Source organism: Phyllopteryx taeniolatus, chromosome 18 (genome assembly GCF_024500385.1).
Source record: "Phyllopteryx taeniolatus isolate TA_2022b chromosome 18, UOR_Ptae_1.2, whole genome shotgun sequence".
NCBI lineage: Eukaryota > Metazoa > Chordata > Actinopteri > Syngnathiformes > Syngnathidae > Phyllopteryx > Phyllopteryx taeniolatus.
Window position 1 is genome coordinate 15,282,595 of NC_084519.1, and position 16,610 is coordinate 15,299,204.

Below are 16,610 nucleotides of genomic sequence, written 5' to 3' on the forward strand. Positions count from 1 at the left end.
CATGTAACGTTTTTGATAGAACTATTCAATAATAAACTCGTGATTCGTGTTTTAGGACAAGGCATCAACACTTGATGACTTCAAAAGCCAACACGGACAGTATTCCGCATGTGGGCAGCCTCTGTGCACATAATGAGCAAACAGCTAACCCACTTAACATTTCAAATCTAATGAATGTTCATGATCAATTCGACGTGAATAGGACACGTTAGGAAACAAAGCAAGTTGATGGCTGGGATTTCGTTGCATAGGAGACCTAGCGGTTAGCACGTATAGGGGACTGCTTGAGACCCTTCGCTTGCCCTTTCAACCCTTTCGGTGTGCAGCAACACATGCAGACAGACAATATAACAGTACTCAGTCATATATTCTTCGGCGATGATTCGGGATACAAGTGTTTTGAAGAACAAATTTAATTAATCTCAAGGCACCACTGTCGACTTCAATAGCGCTCAATGAGAGTACAAAGAGTCGCGTCGGTGGATCAACAAATTCCAATCACATTCTTGTAAACATGAGTACAAGATATTAAGAGGGTGTGGGATCAGATTTTCCAAAACAAAAACATTTATGTCAGTACATAGTTTGGTAGAGCCTCCCACTTGCTAGGAAGCGGAAAACTTGCAAGCTTCGGGCTCTGTGCGACGACCTTGAGTCATCCCCAGAGAGAAGATGGGCATCGTGATCAATAGGGTCCCATTTTTACAAAACCATCTCTCCAAGCCCACAGAATTTGTCTTTTGATATAGCATGGGGAAGATCCACATCTATACCAATGATATATAACAAACAGCTGGAATGCGGGATTGAGCCTACAGAACTGCTACTCCAGTTTAGGTCAAGATGATCTGAAAACAATAATACAGAGACTGATGTAGCACGGCTATGAATTTTATCACACGCCACACCCCCACCCCTCACACATCCTTCATCGAGTTCATAAAGAGTTCAGAAACCCATGAGAGGAGCTCAGGTTTACAGAGGTTTACACGACAACAAAAATCATCTTTACCTTTGTTTTATTTGTTGTTTGTCGTTCGTTAGCACGCTTACATATTTTTGTGGAAGGGTGGAGACTGGGCCAATCAAAGGCTTGAAATTCTGGGCAAAATCTGGATAAATAGTGCAGAATAACTACATTTTCTGGTGTGAAGTAGCAGTTTTATCCAGTAAATGACTGAATATTTATTACATATTAAAATATATACCTTTGTATAACACACATTGTTATCCAGATTTATATATGTGCCACCTTGATTGAAAATGCGGTGCTACGTCCCTCCCACATGCTTTAAATACATTTAAACTGTCTGTGTACATCATACAAGTGCCTTTAAGAGGCATTTAACATCTGAGTCTGCATGTGAGGGTCTGGGTGAGAACTGTGGCTGACAGCAGCTTCTGCGTCAGCATGCTCATTGTGTTGTACTGTTCTCCCGGTGTTCAATACTGTAAAAGGATGAAAAGTGCATTGGTGATCGTGGCTCTCTTTTCCCACACGATTAAGTAAGCTTACTGTTAAAAACCCATAAAAACGTATTGGTTGGGGTGGGGGGGGGCACTATAGAGAGGGTGTGAAAAATGAACCGCACTATGTCAGTAGTATTTTTAAGGGATAATAATATTAAATAATAAATATGGGTTAAAAGAGAAAAAAAATTCCCCAAGCATGAATATTGGGTGATTACAACCAACTTATTGATACAATCACTCAACCTTTCCTTTTAAAGAAGTACCTAAAGAGTGTTCAACTAGTTTATGAACCATTTTATGACCTGTTTGTTGCCTTTGTCACAGGTGTCTTTCACAGTTGGCAGTGTCACACTATTCCACATCTCAGCAATTAACTTAAGGGGCTTGAGGATTTGCAAGGCGCATCCTCTGACAATGTAGAAAGGGAGAACATGATTTTGAAATGCTTCAATTTCACATCCCTTTATTTTTAACGTCACACCCACCCATCAAAACCCAGTCACAGACACGTCACCTTGTTCTTTCTCATAGATAAGACAAACGATCCCAAACACACCGTCAATAGCAACCTACAGTACAAATCGTGATCGCCTTCTGACACAATAATATCATTTCGTTAAATAGAGAGCTGCCTTGCTTCACTCAATCTTATATTTCCTCCTCCTTTTGGATGCTGTGAATATTAGGTTGCGCAGAAAGCTGGTGGGAGGTGGGTGGATGTGGAAGAAAATGCGTTTGCTTGGGGGTCATCATGCATCCCAGCTGCCGTGGGGGTCAACAGGGGGGAGGTCTAGTTCCTTACATACCCGAGCGTCGAGTGACAATCACGCAGACAGGTAGGGCTCGATGACATCCTGTTTAATTTTGTCCAGACCCAAATGTTGTGTTTATCCAATTAAATGCGACGGTCAGTTATCAAAAATTGATACATTGATCTTGATATCTCTGGAACCCCTTTACAAAACATAAGTGTCGTTTTAGGTGATTATATAGTAGTTATACAGCAGTTTAATTTATAAATATAACTATTTATTTGATTCTTATACTGTAAATCCCATCAACAGTTTAATCTAACCTTGTAATATTTTTCCACCACATTATCACAGAGCCTCAGACAAGGAAGTGTGAGAATCAGCTTGGCTGATGGAAAATAGCCCCCCCCCCCCCCACCCCCAAATCTGAATTCCAGTGTTGTGAAACCCAAGTCTTTGCTGCCCACACTGCCCACTTCACAACAGCTGACTGCCCGTTTTTAACGTGTTCAAAGTATTGTTTACCTGTTACTCCTCTCACAAGCAATCTTAAAGTCTACATATAAACAGTTAAATAGTGGTTAAGAAGGCCTGCCAACACACATGCACACATTCCAAACATGTTTCTGCAGCCAGAGCAAACACAGACAACAACAGCAGATGGAGAGATGGACAGATAATAATGGAAATACTCATGTATGTCTTGGCATTGAAGGGATTAGTGTGGCTTACTCCAGAATTCCTGAGGCTCTTAAGATTATCAATTTACTTCCTTCCTCTCTCCTGTCTGTTTTTACACAATCTTTCCAACGGTTTCCTCGAAAGCTTCACCGGATAGGGATACCAGAGTAGCAGAAGTAAATGTGGGCCAAAGGTTGCAAGATTAAGGATAATAAGGCTGTCATGATTGAATCTTTTTAGATTCGATTATCCTATAGATTTGTTTGTACTCGAGTAATCCACCCCCCCCAAAAAAAACTTTTTTTTAAACTACTAAGATGCATTTTATTTCACTTCTTCTATTCTTAAACTGCATATGTTGGTACTGTGTGGATGCTATAAACTCTGTACAGAATTTGAGACAACAAAAATCAACCTTTGATAAAAAGTTAGCATTCGCGCACTCTCAATTACCATTTTAGGTAAAAAAAACAAAAAAACGCTAAGTACCATTCAGCTCACTCATAAATCATGTTTTATATATATATATATATATATATATATATATATATATACATATATATACATTACACATCTAATAGTGTCTTAAAAATCACTAACAGATGCTCTTCTGTCATTTTTGTCAAAGTTCATCAGTGGCCTGCGTCCGTCTGCAATAAATGTCTGTGCGAAACATTGGTTTGACGGCACAAACGTGGTTCCGGACGGAACTTTTTTTTCCCCTTTTTTGTCCCGGCGGAGCTTCCAGGCAGAAATTCTGCGTCAAACTATTTTTGAAGACTTAGCCGAGTTATTCGATTTTCTTTCACAGCCCTAAGGGAAATAATTCCATGTTTATGGCTAGTGTGTATTTAAATTGGACTCGTCTTCTGTCTTACCAGAGTTTGGGTTAACACTTGATCTGCATGCACAGGCAGTCCGCGCTTACCCACAAAGCCGTCCCGGCCGACCAACTTCAAAGCGAGCTTGTCGGCAAGAACCGAAGAGTTGCCATGGGCGATGTTGGCAAAGGGCCCGGCGTGGACAAACACCGGGGAACCCTGCAACAATGGAGAGGGGCACACAAGACACACAAGCGTTTAGTCAGACAGACTAACCCACAACAACTCACGCTGCTCGATTTCAATTGGAATGGACCTTTTCTTTCACGCGACATCTCTCCAGGACAAAATTGGTGACAAGTGTCTCAGTGGAGGCTGCCCGCGCATACAGTGCGTAAACAGTGGCTTAAAAAAAAAAGTTAAAAGACGCCTGTCTCACAAACTGTGCCACACTTCTTTCGCTTGCTGATTAATGAAACAGATGGGTGGGAACCTTACGGCCTGCACGTCATAAAACGTCCTACAAGAGCATTTGACCCACCGCATCATGCAATGTAAAAAAAACAAAAAAAAAACATGAAGCAATCTTTTTTTTTTTTTTTTTAACTAGAATTTTGCAAAACAGCGAACCCCCTTACACAGCCTGTGTAAAATAAATAAATAAAAACTTTAAACCTGAGCTAAAATGGACGCCACATTTGTCTATGTAATTTATTTGAATCAACCAGCGAACTAATGTAATGATGAGGACGTATTGCAATGGTACCGAACCGTTTTGTACTGCAGAGTGTACGTGGCATCAAATAATAAACAAGGAATTAAATCAGTCTGTGCACATGTGGACATTTAAAAGACAAATGGTGCGAAGTGATCCATTGTTAGACTGTGGGTGGAAAAAGGAAGGATGAGGAGGCCGCATTTATTTTGTAAGCTTTTGTATGCATTCCCCTCCCAATGTTTATAGCAACAGTTCCACGCCAGAGGAGGAGCCCATCCACCTCTTAACAACTTTCTGACAAACGCGAACAATTTTGCGGATTGATTAGACAGACCGACGCACTTCAGTAACCTCATCGCCAAACATTACCGCGTGAGCCCTGAACTTTGAATCGCTCCACTTCACCGTTTCCACATCCGCGCATTTACGAAAAGTGCAGTGATGGGACGTGATGAAAGAAAAGTAGTATCGACTTGTCAACGGATGGATGTGAGGATTTTTGAGGGGAAACAAATGGACAAAACAGGAAGTGGGAGAACATGCCACACTTTCCTCTTCTCCACAATATTAGTATGCACCAGTACTGAGGAGGATATGGAAAGGGAACAATTTTATTCTGATGTCTTCTACTTTCTACATTCACTGTATATTAAAACGAAGAGGGAAAAAAATGGGGTGCTGCCACTCATCTGACTCAACAGACAACACACAACTCTACTGGGCCAACTCACATACCGTGTTGTGTGTCCATATTAAAAATAATCACAAGCACAGAGGCCACAAAGGACCGGGCAGTCTATACGCTTGACGGAAAATTCACACGGATCGCAGAGGCCCCGCTGGTCACGATACCAGCTCCCAGACCAGAAACACAGGAAACGGCTCGCACAACAGGACCGCAACGCTTCCTCCGAAAAAACAAGGGGAAAAAAAAAAAAAAAAAAAAAAAAAGTTATCGCATCTCTGCTGCGTGCACACTCCGCTCCCACAGCACCACCAAAAACAGACAATCTGGGACATTCCAAATAAACACAACGTATCCCCTAAAACAAAGCTGATCTGAGCGGCTCCACTGCAAACATTGTGTCCACGCTATGGTGCACAATACACTGCAGCTTGCGCAGGAAATGCTTTCTAAGGATGTTCATTTCAGGGGAGTCATAAATAAAAACACACCATCAGTGGCCAGGAGCTATTCACTTGTGATGCCGTTTTATTATTAAACCATCTCAAAAGTGATCATGAGTAGCAATCTTAGCGCTAACACAGAGGTGCCCAAACTACGGCCAGGGGGCCATTTGTGGCCCGCAAGCCGTTCTTTTTGCGGCCCGCAGCATAAACTAAAAATGTGTTTCATAAATTAAAGGTGAAGAATGGCAAAGTGACCCATGCGTCCTTTGATTTTCTGTTTGCGGCCCTCGCAGGAAAAAGTCAGCCCAACAATTTTCCGCCTTGGCAAGTGGTATCATAGGCGTAACAGAAGGGAAGGCACGTTTAAGTGAGAGAATGTCGGAAAGACAGTAAGTGTGAGCTTTGACACGTTTTATAAGTCACACCAGACGCTGACACAGACATTGTCACGCTTCCAATTATTCGATTGCAGCAAAGTTGCGGGAAAATTCAGTGTAGACAGGCCGATAAATTCCAGTTCTTCAGTTATTGCTTTGATGCTGCAAATTCCACTTCTTCGATTATAGCTTTGATGCTGCAATTTTTTTGCTATTTTTCTTTGTGTCTAAGACAATCATCTCAGACTTTTCTGGCCAGTCATCTTAGTCTAGCTGAGACAAAATGAAGAGCAGACATTACAAGACCTTGTGGTTTAACGGCCCACTAAGATCAAATTGTGTCTTTAGGACGTCTTTTGTGACATGAGCAAGGTGACTCGACTTGTAGACGTTTTCGGCACGCTACTTGACTGCTCTTCAGATTGAGAGCCAGGGCAGGAAAGTCAATATATCATCTTTTAAGAGCTCTCTGTGGAGCTCTTCTGTCATTTGTCTCGACGGCGGAGGCCGAGGGGGCGAAGGCTTTTCAAACTCCCTGTAGACCGCTGCCCTGTTTATCCCACTGAGATATTCATCAGAGGAAGCTCAGCTGAGGAGGGCGAGGACTGTTTAAGACGAGTGGTTGTGACGCACGGCGACTTACTTCCAGGGTCTGCATCAACGTGGGCTTGATGGCGTCCTTCATAAGCACGGCCAGCGCCCCACTCACACCCTGACGGGAGACAGAAACATGAGGGTGGTGGTTGGATATAAGACAACAAAATGGACCGGCCACCATAAAATAAAGTATTTTGCAGTTTCAATATAAGAACACATGCAGCATCTTAAATACTGGGAACTTGTTTACAACATGGGCATTTATTTGGACAGTGTTTGATGGTCAAATTCCAAACCTTAGACTGAGTAATGACTGGATTTAAGAGGTGTTCCCCGCTAATTACGTTATACACTATTTTTCTACGGGTCCTTAAGGCTGAGGTGATATAAGACTAATGTAATTTTATAGGGGAGCCTCCTCTACCCCTGAAACAACACATGCCACAGTTATCCATGGGAAACCAGAGCCAGTTGACCTCGTCGGCTAGACCTGCTGAGAGGTGCTTAAATGAGATGTTTTCTTTCTTTCTTTTTTTTCAAGGGGGAGGTTGGATTTAGCATGTTGTTTTGACCAGTTCAACTGCAAATCAGGGACATCTGCATTCATTGTGTAGCAAACTGTCACAAAATGACTTCAACAGTCAAAATGATAAACACGCAAGAACGAAATTCACATTTTCCTGCAGAAATGCCGTGTGACGTAGCCCTGATAAACCGAGTGGGGAGGGGGTGCCCTATCTGTTCTCACACTCCAGTGGATGAAAAGATCAAACACCCACCAGGTCTTCTGCGGTGACGGGCTGTCCGGAGCGGCTGGTCCCCACCACCATGCGCGCCAGTCTTCGTTTCATGTCCTCCAGGCTGTCTGCCAGAGCCAAGATGGCCATGATCTCGCTGGCCACTGCAATGTCGAAGCCTGTCTGGAGCGTGTGACAACAATGTGCGCAATGTAAACCACAAAAAAGGCAACGAGGCGACAGATGCCTGGAAGAGTCAAAGTGAAATAATGCACCTTTATTGTGGCTTTGCTGTAAAAGTTTGCAGATAAGAGAGACAGTTTAAATAAATGATGTGTTACCCTATACTGACTTTGATAAATGCATCTTGTAGCAACATAACTGTGGGAATAAAAAAGCAGTCCTTGGTTCCCCCCCCCCACCTTTCGACATGACGACTTTGAACAGACCAACTCACTTTGTGTCACTTTACTTGACTGACTGACTAAATCCAAGACAAAGGAAGAATGTGTGCAAGTCGGGCCGACCCACTGGGAAAAGTGGGAGAAAAGAGCCAAGCTCGCAATGCATAACACTACTCGAACCACATCAATCCACCAACAGACATAACGTTTCTATTCACTCCCCCCGTTGCAATACCCTCAGGGGCTATAGTGTATCTAGTGAAGGATGAACCAACTGATGGTGATAAACGTAAGCATATGCTGAACCAGTTTGGAGGCTTTGCCAGGTGTATGTATCATTTTTCCCCTTCTTCAAATATTTGCTTTTGCTAAGGCTTCCCATTGGAGGTGAAATGTTTATGTGCAGGATTTCATTAGCTGTCCTCACTGCAGAAATATGAGTGAAATACATCTTAGCTTTTACACAGTTAGACAGGGTGGGTACTTGACAAGTCATTTGTCAACATATCGGTGATCATCATTCCTTTTCTTTTGAGATGCCAAAAACGGCCGCATCGATGTGCGCTCATCAAGAGGTAAAAGACAAACCTCTCTGATTTGTCCTTTTTCAGTGCTGGCCTGCCCGACGGTGATCGTCCTCAAAAAGCGGTCGTTTGTATCAACCACTGGAAAACAAAGAAAAGGGGGAAAAAAAAAAAGAGACTTCCTCCAGGGCAGTGGTGGCTCAAATCATCTTTCGCCATTGAAATGAATGGAAATGCCATTATTTCGTTCCAGCCTTTTCTTCTTCTTTTTCTACTACTGTACGTGACTCAGTAAGATGCTTGTAATATTAGACCTTTTTTCCCCAAATATCCATTGCTTAAAGGGTTCTAAAACTGTTACTATCAATGCTAACCGTTAGCATGTCAATTGCGTTTTAAATCACATGTTAGCATTAAGCTAGAGGGCCAGTGTTAAGGCAATGTTGTTCGGTTTTAAATGCAAACCGTGTCATTTAATTTGTTTTATGAAGTTTATTCAGGTGGGAGTGGCATTAAACATATTGAAGCCTCTTTTTTTTATCATTTTTCCCCCATTTGCCAAACTGCTTCTTTTTCTGGAGTTCAGTTTTCTGCCAGGATACCGCGCTCGTATCCCAAGTTTGTCCTCGCAAAATCAGCTTACTGACAACTCGTATTTCGAAAAGCTTGTTCGTCGGCTCACTAGTATCCTGAGGCAAAACTGTATTCTATTACTCAAAAACCAATACACATTTCAAAATGCAAACACAGACACGCCTGATGATGATGTGAGATTTAAAATGCTGTTCTCACCCACCACCGTTCTCCGATAATGGAGCTTGAAATTATTACTGACACTGCTGGTGTTAACCATAGTTAAAAAAAAAAAAAAAAACATTCGTTTTTTTTTAAATAAAACACAGAAGAAGCGCAACCACACCCCCAGAACAACAGACGACACGGAGTCTGCTGCTAGCCTGCGGGGTTTGTGTGTTTTTTAAAAGAATGCCCTCTGGAACCGCTGGACTAAATAGCATACTCCTCACTGTCGACACAGCTCCCAGTAAAGTAGACATTCCTATAACCATTAGCTTGCCGCAAGTGAAGGATGAGCTACTTCATTATGAGGACTGGTGTTGCTGCTTTGAAGCACCCAATATATAAAAAATCTAAGAATAGATAATGTAATATTAGTAGTTATGCAACAAAAAAGAAATTGTTTGTGTTTTTTTTTTTTTTTTTCTACCTCTCTGCCAGGTGATCTTGGAAGGGTCGATGTCAAGACGAACAAAAGAACTGACTTCCTGGGGCGTGAGAGAGGCAGGGTCGCTTTTGTTGATCCCGAGACGCTGGAATAAGAAGACGAGAAGTTAGAACAAGCTGTGGCATTGCAGCAGGACTTAGGCGTTGTTAAAACTACCGTACTCTTCTTTGTGCTCATTAGGACAGTTGTCTCCATTAGAACAGAACATTAAAGTTTCACAAGGACTCCCAACTCTTTATCTCTGTTTATCTATTAAAACCTATTGCTCTTTATAGTCCTTACTAAGTAACTTTCCAAGAATTAGAATGCCCCTTGTTCCTCAGTAAAGTTAGGACATTCGTCGACAACACTACGTAAAACTGTTTATACCCCAGTGCACGCATTATTACTATTTGATGCTGCTGTTGGGACGACGGCAACGGTTTAGGACAGGATAACTGAGGACCCCTAGTGGAAAAAGAGATGATACCACTTACGTGCAGCCTTGCAACCTGGATGGGTGCAAATCTTCTCACTCCATTGACTGAAGGGACCAGTCTACTGTACAGCGCCTTTGATTGGACAAACGAGACCAAAAAAAAAAAAAAGTTTAGGATTATTGAGCTTTCGGGTGAAAATTTCAGGATGAACCTAAAATGCACAATGACCTTCACGGGTGAACTTGACCTTCTCTGTCTGGGTATTCCACGGTTCTAAACTTTTTTTGCATAACTTGCTGTTCTCAAACAAGAAGCTAAATGGAAAAATCCACAACAGGTGGTTGATCCATGAATCGACCAATACATTTCCAAGGAGGTCCACTTCTATAGCTTTCTGTGACTCTCCCAGTCTCTCTGTTGCAAACTCAGTGGCCACTTCCTGTTTGAAGCCTCACAATGACAAGGCACAGTTGATCAATGGTTAGGTGTCGCCTTGGTTTTAAGATGCCAAAATGTGAACAGCATGACAAAGAGCTCTGTTTAATTACCAATTCTAATCGAATCAGCAAATTATTGGTTCATTCATTGATTCAACACTGCCTGTGCATTTTTACATTGAGCAAGTTGTGCAAAAAGTACTGAAACATTTCACAGTTGAACATGTGCGTTAAGTGTTTAGAGAAGGTCATTAAATTCACCTGTAAACGGCGGTAGTGCATTTTCGGCTCATCCGGAAATTTCACCCGAAAGCCCGATATATCTTGCTTGTTGTGACATTTATTTATTTTATTTTTTTCCGTGAACTGATCTTTACACCTTATCCGACTGGGTCGCCTCATGAAGCATCCTGGCGTCGATGGCCGCCGCCACCAGGTTGTTGGCAGCAGTGACGGCGTGAATGTCACCCGTCAGATGGAGGTTGAACTAGAGGGCGGATAAAGGTTGAGACAGCGGTGAGCGGCAAGATGAACTGCTTCCCTTGTGTCCCACCTCTCCCAGTCAACCTTTTGGCAAGGAAGAATATTTGTCTCTTTTTTTAAAGCGAGCACTAATCCCGCCAAGGAAGGCTGCGTGTGTCCTACCTCCTCCATTGGGATGACCTGGGCATATCCCCCTCCTGCAGCTCCCCCTAGACACAAAGAAGGAGTAGCACAGTCAGAGGCAGACAACGGGACAGGGACACACAAAAGAGGAGTGCTGAGCGCTGGACTCTGAATGAACTGCCCCCTCCATGACACAAAAGGCATTGGGCTATGAAATGCTAGCTTCACGCTGACAAGAGACACAAAAACTTGATATGCTCCCAACTGGCAAATGTCTGCTGAAGGACGCAAAGTTTGATTCCCAACTAAACCTTTACAAATCTATGTTTTCTGATTTTGTACCAGATAAGACCCATTGTTGACAATATCATAACTGGTTTCAAAAAATTGCAATCATATAAAAGTGTCATAATATTGGACTCCACAGGATCAGCGCTTGACCAAACATGTCTTCCCTAACAAGTAAGGGGGTGTGAGGGCCTATTCATCACTGCTTTCAGCTTTAACTTTTATTGTATTCGGCCGTAGTGTAGAAATTTACTTTTTTTTAATAATCTGGCCCTTCTAGAAGAAGCTTCTCCCGTTTTGTGCCTCTTGTGTAGCTAAAAAGTGCATCATCAATAGTTTGTGTTGTTCTTTTTGGAAACGAAGGATGCGGAGGCCAACAGTACAACAGTAACAGTTTGAACAGTGTAACTTATTATGCTAGAAAAACTCATTATTATTGCTTTGGCTCCATCTGAAAAGTTAGGGAGACGCTGTTTAAATGCCACTGGGGGTTGGAATGTACTGCACCGTTTTGTTTTGTTTTTTTAAACATAGCGTTTGTTCATTACGCATTTGACTAGTGTGCTACACAATTCCACTTCTTGATCCTTACCTAATATGTTGTGCAGGAACTCTAGTAATCACCCCATCATAATACATAATTGCCCCTGCATTAGGTTGTTCAAATTTTTATGGCTACTTTGGAACAGAAGTCAAGGAAAACTTGTGCCCGACAGGCCTCGAACAACCGAGCCATGTACTGCTGACCTTTGACCCCAAATGTGGGTCCCTGAGAGGGTTGTCGTAGACAAGCGAAAGAGTTGAGTTTCAGGTGCGCAGACAGGGCCTGGACTAAGCCGATGGTCACCGTGCTCTTCCCTTCGCCGAGTGGGGTCGGAGTTATGCTAACACAAACATACAGTTTAGCTTCACATTTCACAACAATTAACGGTAATAGCGACGAAACAAAGACGAGATAAACTCACCCTGCCACCAGCACGTATTTGCCGTCAGGCTGCGTTTGGAGGCGGTCTAACAGGGAGAGGCGAACCTTTGCTTTGCTCCTGCCGTAAGTTTCAAGCTCTTCAGGCAACAGACCAATCTCCTCGGCCAGCTGCTCCACTGCCTTGGGTGTCTGAGCTCTGGAAATCTCGATGTCACTGGCAAACAAACAAAGCGTAACATTCAAGCAATTTTATTTCAAGGGCTGAACAGAAATGTCAAAATTCCTCATGAATGAAGCTTCATGTACCTTGGGACAGGTGTCAGGGGCTGCAGTTTGAGGCCACGCAGTCTCCAGGGCCAATACTGCTGCTCCTGGAGCCTCCGACCGCTGCTGTGCACCACATTCTTGTACACAAAATAAACAAAACACAAAAGCAAAGTAAGAATACAACCCAAAATCAGACAAGCAAAATGGCATACCTGTATTCTGTACGCTGCCGTGAGATACGCCAACCTGGACTTTGAAGACATCCCACTGTCACCTGAACATAAACAATATGGAATGACACGAAATGTCAAAAATGATTGCGACTGTCAGTGCTGCTTTGCTTCTGTCTCATATCAAGTAGTTTGCTGGCTAAAGAAATATACCGCAAACTGTTGTTTTCATCTCAACTAGTTAGCTGGCTATAGAAGTAGACCACACGTTGCTGTTTCTGTATCGCTAAAGTAGACAGCGATATATTGCTTGTGCTTCATTGGGTTTTCTGTCTAAAAAAGTAGACTACAAGATGTTTCCATTTAAACTTGTTCGCTGGCTAAAGAAGTAGACCGCGAGCTTGTGTTTCTTTCTCGAATACAGAATGGGACTGTAAGCTGTTGTTTGCCTCTCAACGACTTTGCTGACTACAAAAGGAGACAGTGCACTTTTGTTTATGTCTCATATAACTTGCTGGTAAAAGCAGTAGGTGATTACAAGTGAAGATGTTTTTCTCAGAGGACTATTACGCTCAATGAGAAGAACTTTCTGTGGGAGACTCATCATTGATCACTCAGTTACAAAACCATGCAGACCGGGTTTGTTTTGTTTTCGTTTGCTGGCAATGTTTGCGCATGATGATTTCTACATCCCTGCTCACTTGCTTACATTACATTATACCTACCAGAGAAAGTAAACACGCATTTGAATTTGGTTTATTTGACTTTGCGTTCATTGTATTTGTCTTTCTGGCTGCTATTGTGTTTTCCCAATTTTATCTAAAAACACTAAACGGTGTCACAACGCACAAATGAGTGTCAATACATTGACACAACACTTTAAAATCACTGGTGAAGCCTTTTGATGACCGAACGTAGTGATTGGTGGACACTGTTTTACAGTACCTCCTTCTTGGGTGGGCTCCCGGCGGATGACTGCGGCTCCTGGCCTGATCCAGGTGGGTGGAATGTTAAGATCATCTGCACCCAGTAGGACCACAGCATCAGCCTCCATCACCTGAGAAAACGATTAACATGACGAGTCATTAAACAACAACATTCACAAAAAGCCACATAAGATTTCAAGTGACCTGTCTCTGTAGGTTCTTGAAACTGGAATGACTTTTGAGAGCTGCCATTCCACTTCTCTCCAGCAGGCACTGCAGGGCCACCCCAAGAGGTCCTTCTGCACCGATCATTAATACTGTTCTTCCTTCTAAGGGAGAGTCTATAAGCAAAATGTTTTTTGTTTGTTTGTTTCTTTCTTTCTTTTATAGAGCAGCCTTCATTACCAACAAGCTTCTGTTCCGAATCATTCACTCACTCTCCCCTCCCGAAACGTTGTACTATACAGAGATTTTTATATCGTAAACTAGTGTTGTCTTGAGGTAGAAGTGACATGAGTTACAAGTGCTTCAGATACGAGTGCTGTACGTACGGTCAACGCAATTCGAGCAGTTTGGCTTTGTGAAAAAAACCTTCCAAAAAAAAAAAAAATAGGTGGCTTCAAACTGTTTAAAGGCCCTCTCAATTAAAGTTTACGGTCAAACTAAACAAAGAATTACATGTGTATTTAAAAAAACACACATAACTTTACCTTAATGTACGTATGCTAACACACAATGGGAAACGCCAAAAACGGGCTATTAAATAATAGCATCTATGTGACAGCGTTATAACGCATTATACAAGAGATATTTGAAAGCAAATGGTGGCGCAAAGCACGTAGACATACACTATAACAAATACCCACAGCCGTATATTCTTTATTCTCTGTTAAAAACGACTACCGGTAATATTACTGGCGCTTACTGAGTCACTTAAAGTAGTTGTACATTTACATTCACACAAATTGAGTTTATAGAAGGGATTTAAAAGACGTCACAAGGCAACATGCGCAGGATTAACCCACCGTGTTCTTGCAACAGATCCATTACAGCGCTGGCGACAGGTGGAACAAAGCTTTTGTTCAGGTCCCCTTGCACCAAACGACCCATGTTCAAATATGTTATCCTATCATAAAAGATGGGAGGGAAGCACATTTATTGAATTAGTTAATTATTCAAGAAGCAATAAAAAAAACAATACAAATATATGGATTTTGGATTGAGGAATTTAGTGGTAATTGGACTGCAAATAGGGATTTAAATGGTTAAAATAGCAATCACTACTTTGAGGATCATAGTTTGTGCTTCATTTGGGGTTGAAACTATAAATATAGGCAATTATAAACATTTCAAACTCTTGGGGGGGGGGGGTCACTTACTCTATTACATTGATTTTAATGACATACACATGAAGTAAGTAAACCTCTATATTATGTGAGCCAATGTGTGGATCTCTGAAGGTTTTTACCCGTCGATGTCCTTCTCGGGTTTGAGAGCGTCGAGCACTCGGCTGGTGAGGGAAGCAGGGGGGAGGTGAAGGTAGACGCCGTGCACCCCGGTGTCCTCGTTCAGCTTCAACACCTCCTCGACAATCTGTTCATGTGGACAAAGCAAGCACGTGGGAACATAGGACGCCATTTACGGACGGAACGCACAAGGACGAACTTCTGATAATAAGAAAATAAGAACTGTAAAGTCAAAGTAATACAACAGGGTCACGCACAGAGAGGTCTTGTAAATGGTCTACAGTTGGCTTTTGCGCCACACTGCGGTTTATTTTGCATCTAAACGTATACTTTACTGACACGGGTGTGGCGAATTGTGATACCACAAAATGAACGCGTTGCTGTGCGTTGTCACAGTGTGAATTGTGAAACTTCAGTATAAATCGCACTGGTTTGTTCGCCAACATATACAGTGGAACCTCGGAATTGCCACAAAATTTGAGTTTGAAACGCAGTCATGCGTGACGGACATCACATGCATTAATTACAAAAATTGAAATTGCGTCACCACAAGAGTTCTGGTCAATGAACAATGGACTAACTAGCGCCTTTTTGCTTGTTCTCGGACTTTTTGGGCGACACTTAATGTATCAGTATTAGTCCTCCACTTGCACAACTGATAGAACTCCACACTAACACGGTTAAAGACTGATCAATGGCCCGGACAAGGGCCAAGATCCAAAGTGGAGTCAATTTCATCTCATGTGAGATGTCAGTGAGTTACAGTTGAGCAATCACCAAATTGGATTTTGCAGTTTAGACGCGCTTGATCACATGGCCCGCAAACAAACAGCCTTCGGAATGCTAAAAAGCTTGCACGGACTCGCTGAACAATGAGGAGCCTGAAGAGTTTCTCTTTTTGCTTCACTTACTTCGTCTTCACTGCGATCCTTGGCTAGACAGATCTGAGTGACATTTAAGCCGACCTGTGGGAGAACGTGGGTTAAAAAAAACAACTTTGTATAGAATGGTGAGGGAGAGCAAAAGGGGGTTATGGATTCGCATCAAGAGGTAGAAATACCTTTCCTGCTATTTTCTTATTGAGCTCCAACAGGCTGTCATCTTCACCCACCTTTGAAATAAAGGAACAAATGGAGACAGAAGCAAAACAAAGGGGTGAATGGGTGACAGCCCAATGTATTTATTTCTACTCTCTGTGTTTTTTCTTCCGAACGCTAAGCCATTTGACATTTGATCTGATCTTTAGTCAAATATAAAACCCATACACCACCTGTATAATTGCGAGCAGCGGCTGGACTGTTGGATTTCTTCTCTGCAGAGCCACCATTGCCTCTTTGGTGCAGTGAACCGCATCCCTGTGACAGCAAAAGCAGCGCATAAACATTTCAAATTAGGTTCTCTCAACTTAAAACTTAACAGTAGCGACAGACAATAACAGGCCACGGCATTAAGTACAACAGCATAATCTAAGGCAACCCAGTACAGCGGCAGCTTGATTCACAAAAAGCCTGATATGTTCAGTTTTTACAATAAAAAAAACAACCAGTTAGTCACCAAAACACGTGAGAAAAGTGATGAAACACAGTTAAGTTTTTTTTTTTTTTTTAGAATGAAACCAAATTTAGATTGGATTTGGAGGGGGTACTAA

At 42.3% G+C, this 16,610-nt stretch overlaps 1 protein-coding gene across 2 annotated transcripts in view; it reads right to left on the bottom strand.

The window, feature by feature from the left end:
- Window positions 1-16,610, bottom strand: part of mthfd1l (methylenetetrahydrofolate dehydrogenase (NADP+ dependent) 1 like) — a 32,333-nt gene that overhangs the window by 13,327 nt on the left and 2,396 nt on the right. For both annotated transcript variants that reach the window (XM_061753268.1, XM_061753267.1), the window contains 19 exons: window positions 16,233-16,317; window positions 16,023-16,073; window positions 15,874-15,927; window positions 14,965-15,089; window positions 14,522-14,622; window positions 13,701-13,837; window positions 13,516-13,627; window positions 12,613-12,674; window positions 12,440-12,537; window positions 12,174-12,347; window positions 11,956-12,092; window positions 10,960-11,006; window positions 10,694-10,801; window positions 9,935-10,009; window positions 9,441-9,543; window positions 8,280-8,356; window positions 7,330-7,470; window positions 6,597-6,665; window positions 3,835-3,946 (listed from right to left, as the gene is read on the bottom strand). In XM_061753268.1, the coding sequence (XP_061609252.1) occupies window positions 3,835-3,946; window positions 6,597-6,665; window positions 7,330-7,470; window positions 8,280-8,356; window positions 9,441-9,543; window positions 9,935-10,009; window positions 10,694-10,801; window positions 10,960-11,006; window positions 11,956-12,092; window positions 12,174-12,347; window positions 12,440-12,537; window positions 12,613-12,674; window positions 13,516-13,627; window positions 13,701-13,837; window positions 14,522-14,622; window positions 14,965-15,089; window positions 15,874-15,927; window positions 16,023-16,073; window positions 16,233-16,317 (1,868 nt within the window). The remainder of the gene's footprint in view (window positions 1-3,834; window positions 3,947-6,596; window positions 6,666-7,329; window positions 7,471-8,279; window positions 8,357-9,440; window positions 9,544-9,934; window positions 10,010-10,693; window positions 10,802-10,959; window positions 11,007-11,955; window positions 12,093-12,173; window positions 12,348-12,439; window positions 12,538-12,612; window positions 12,675-13,515; window positions 13,628-13,700; window positions 13,838-14,521; window positions 14,623-14,964; window positions 15,090-15,873; window positions 15,928-16,022; window positions 16,074-16,232; window positions 16,318-16,610) is intronic.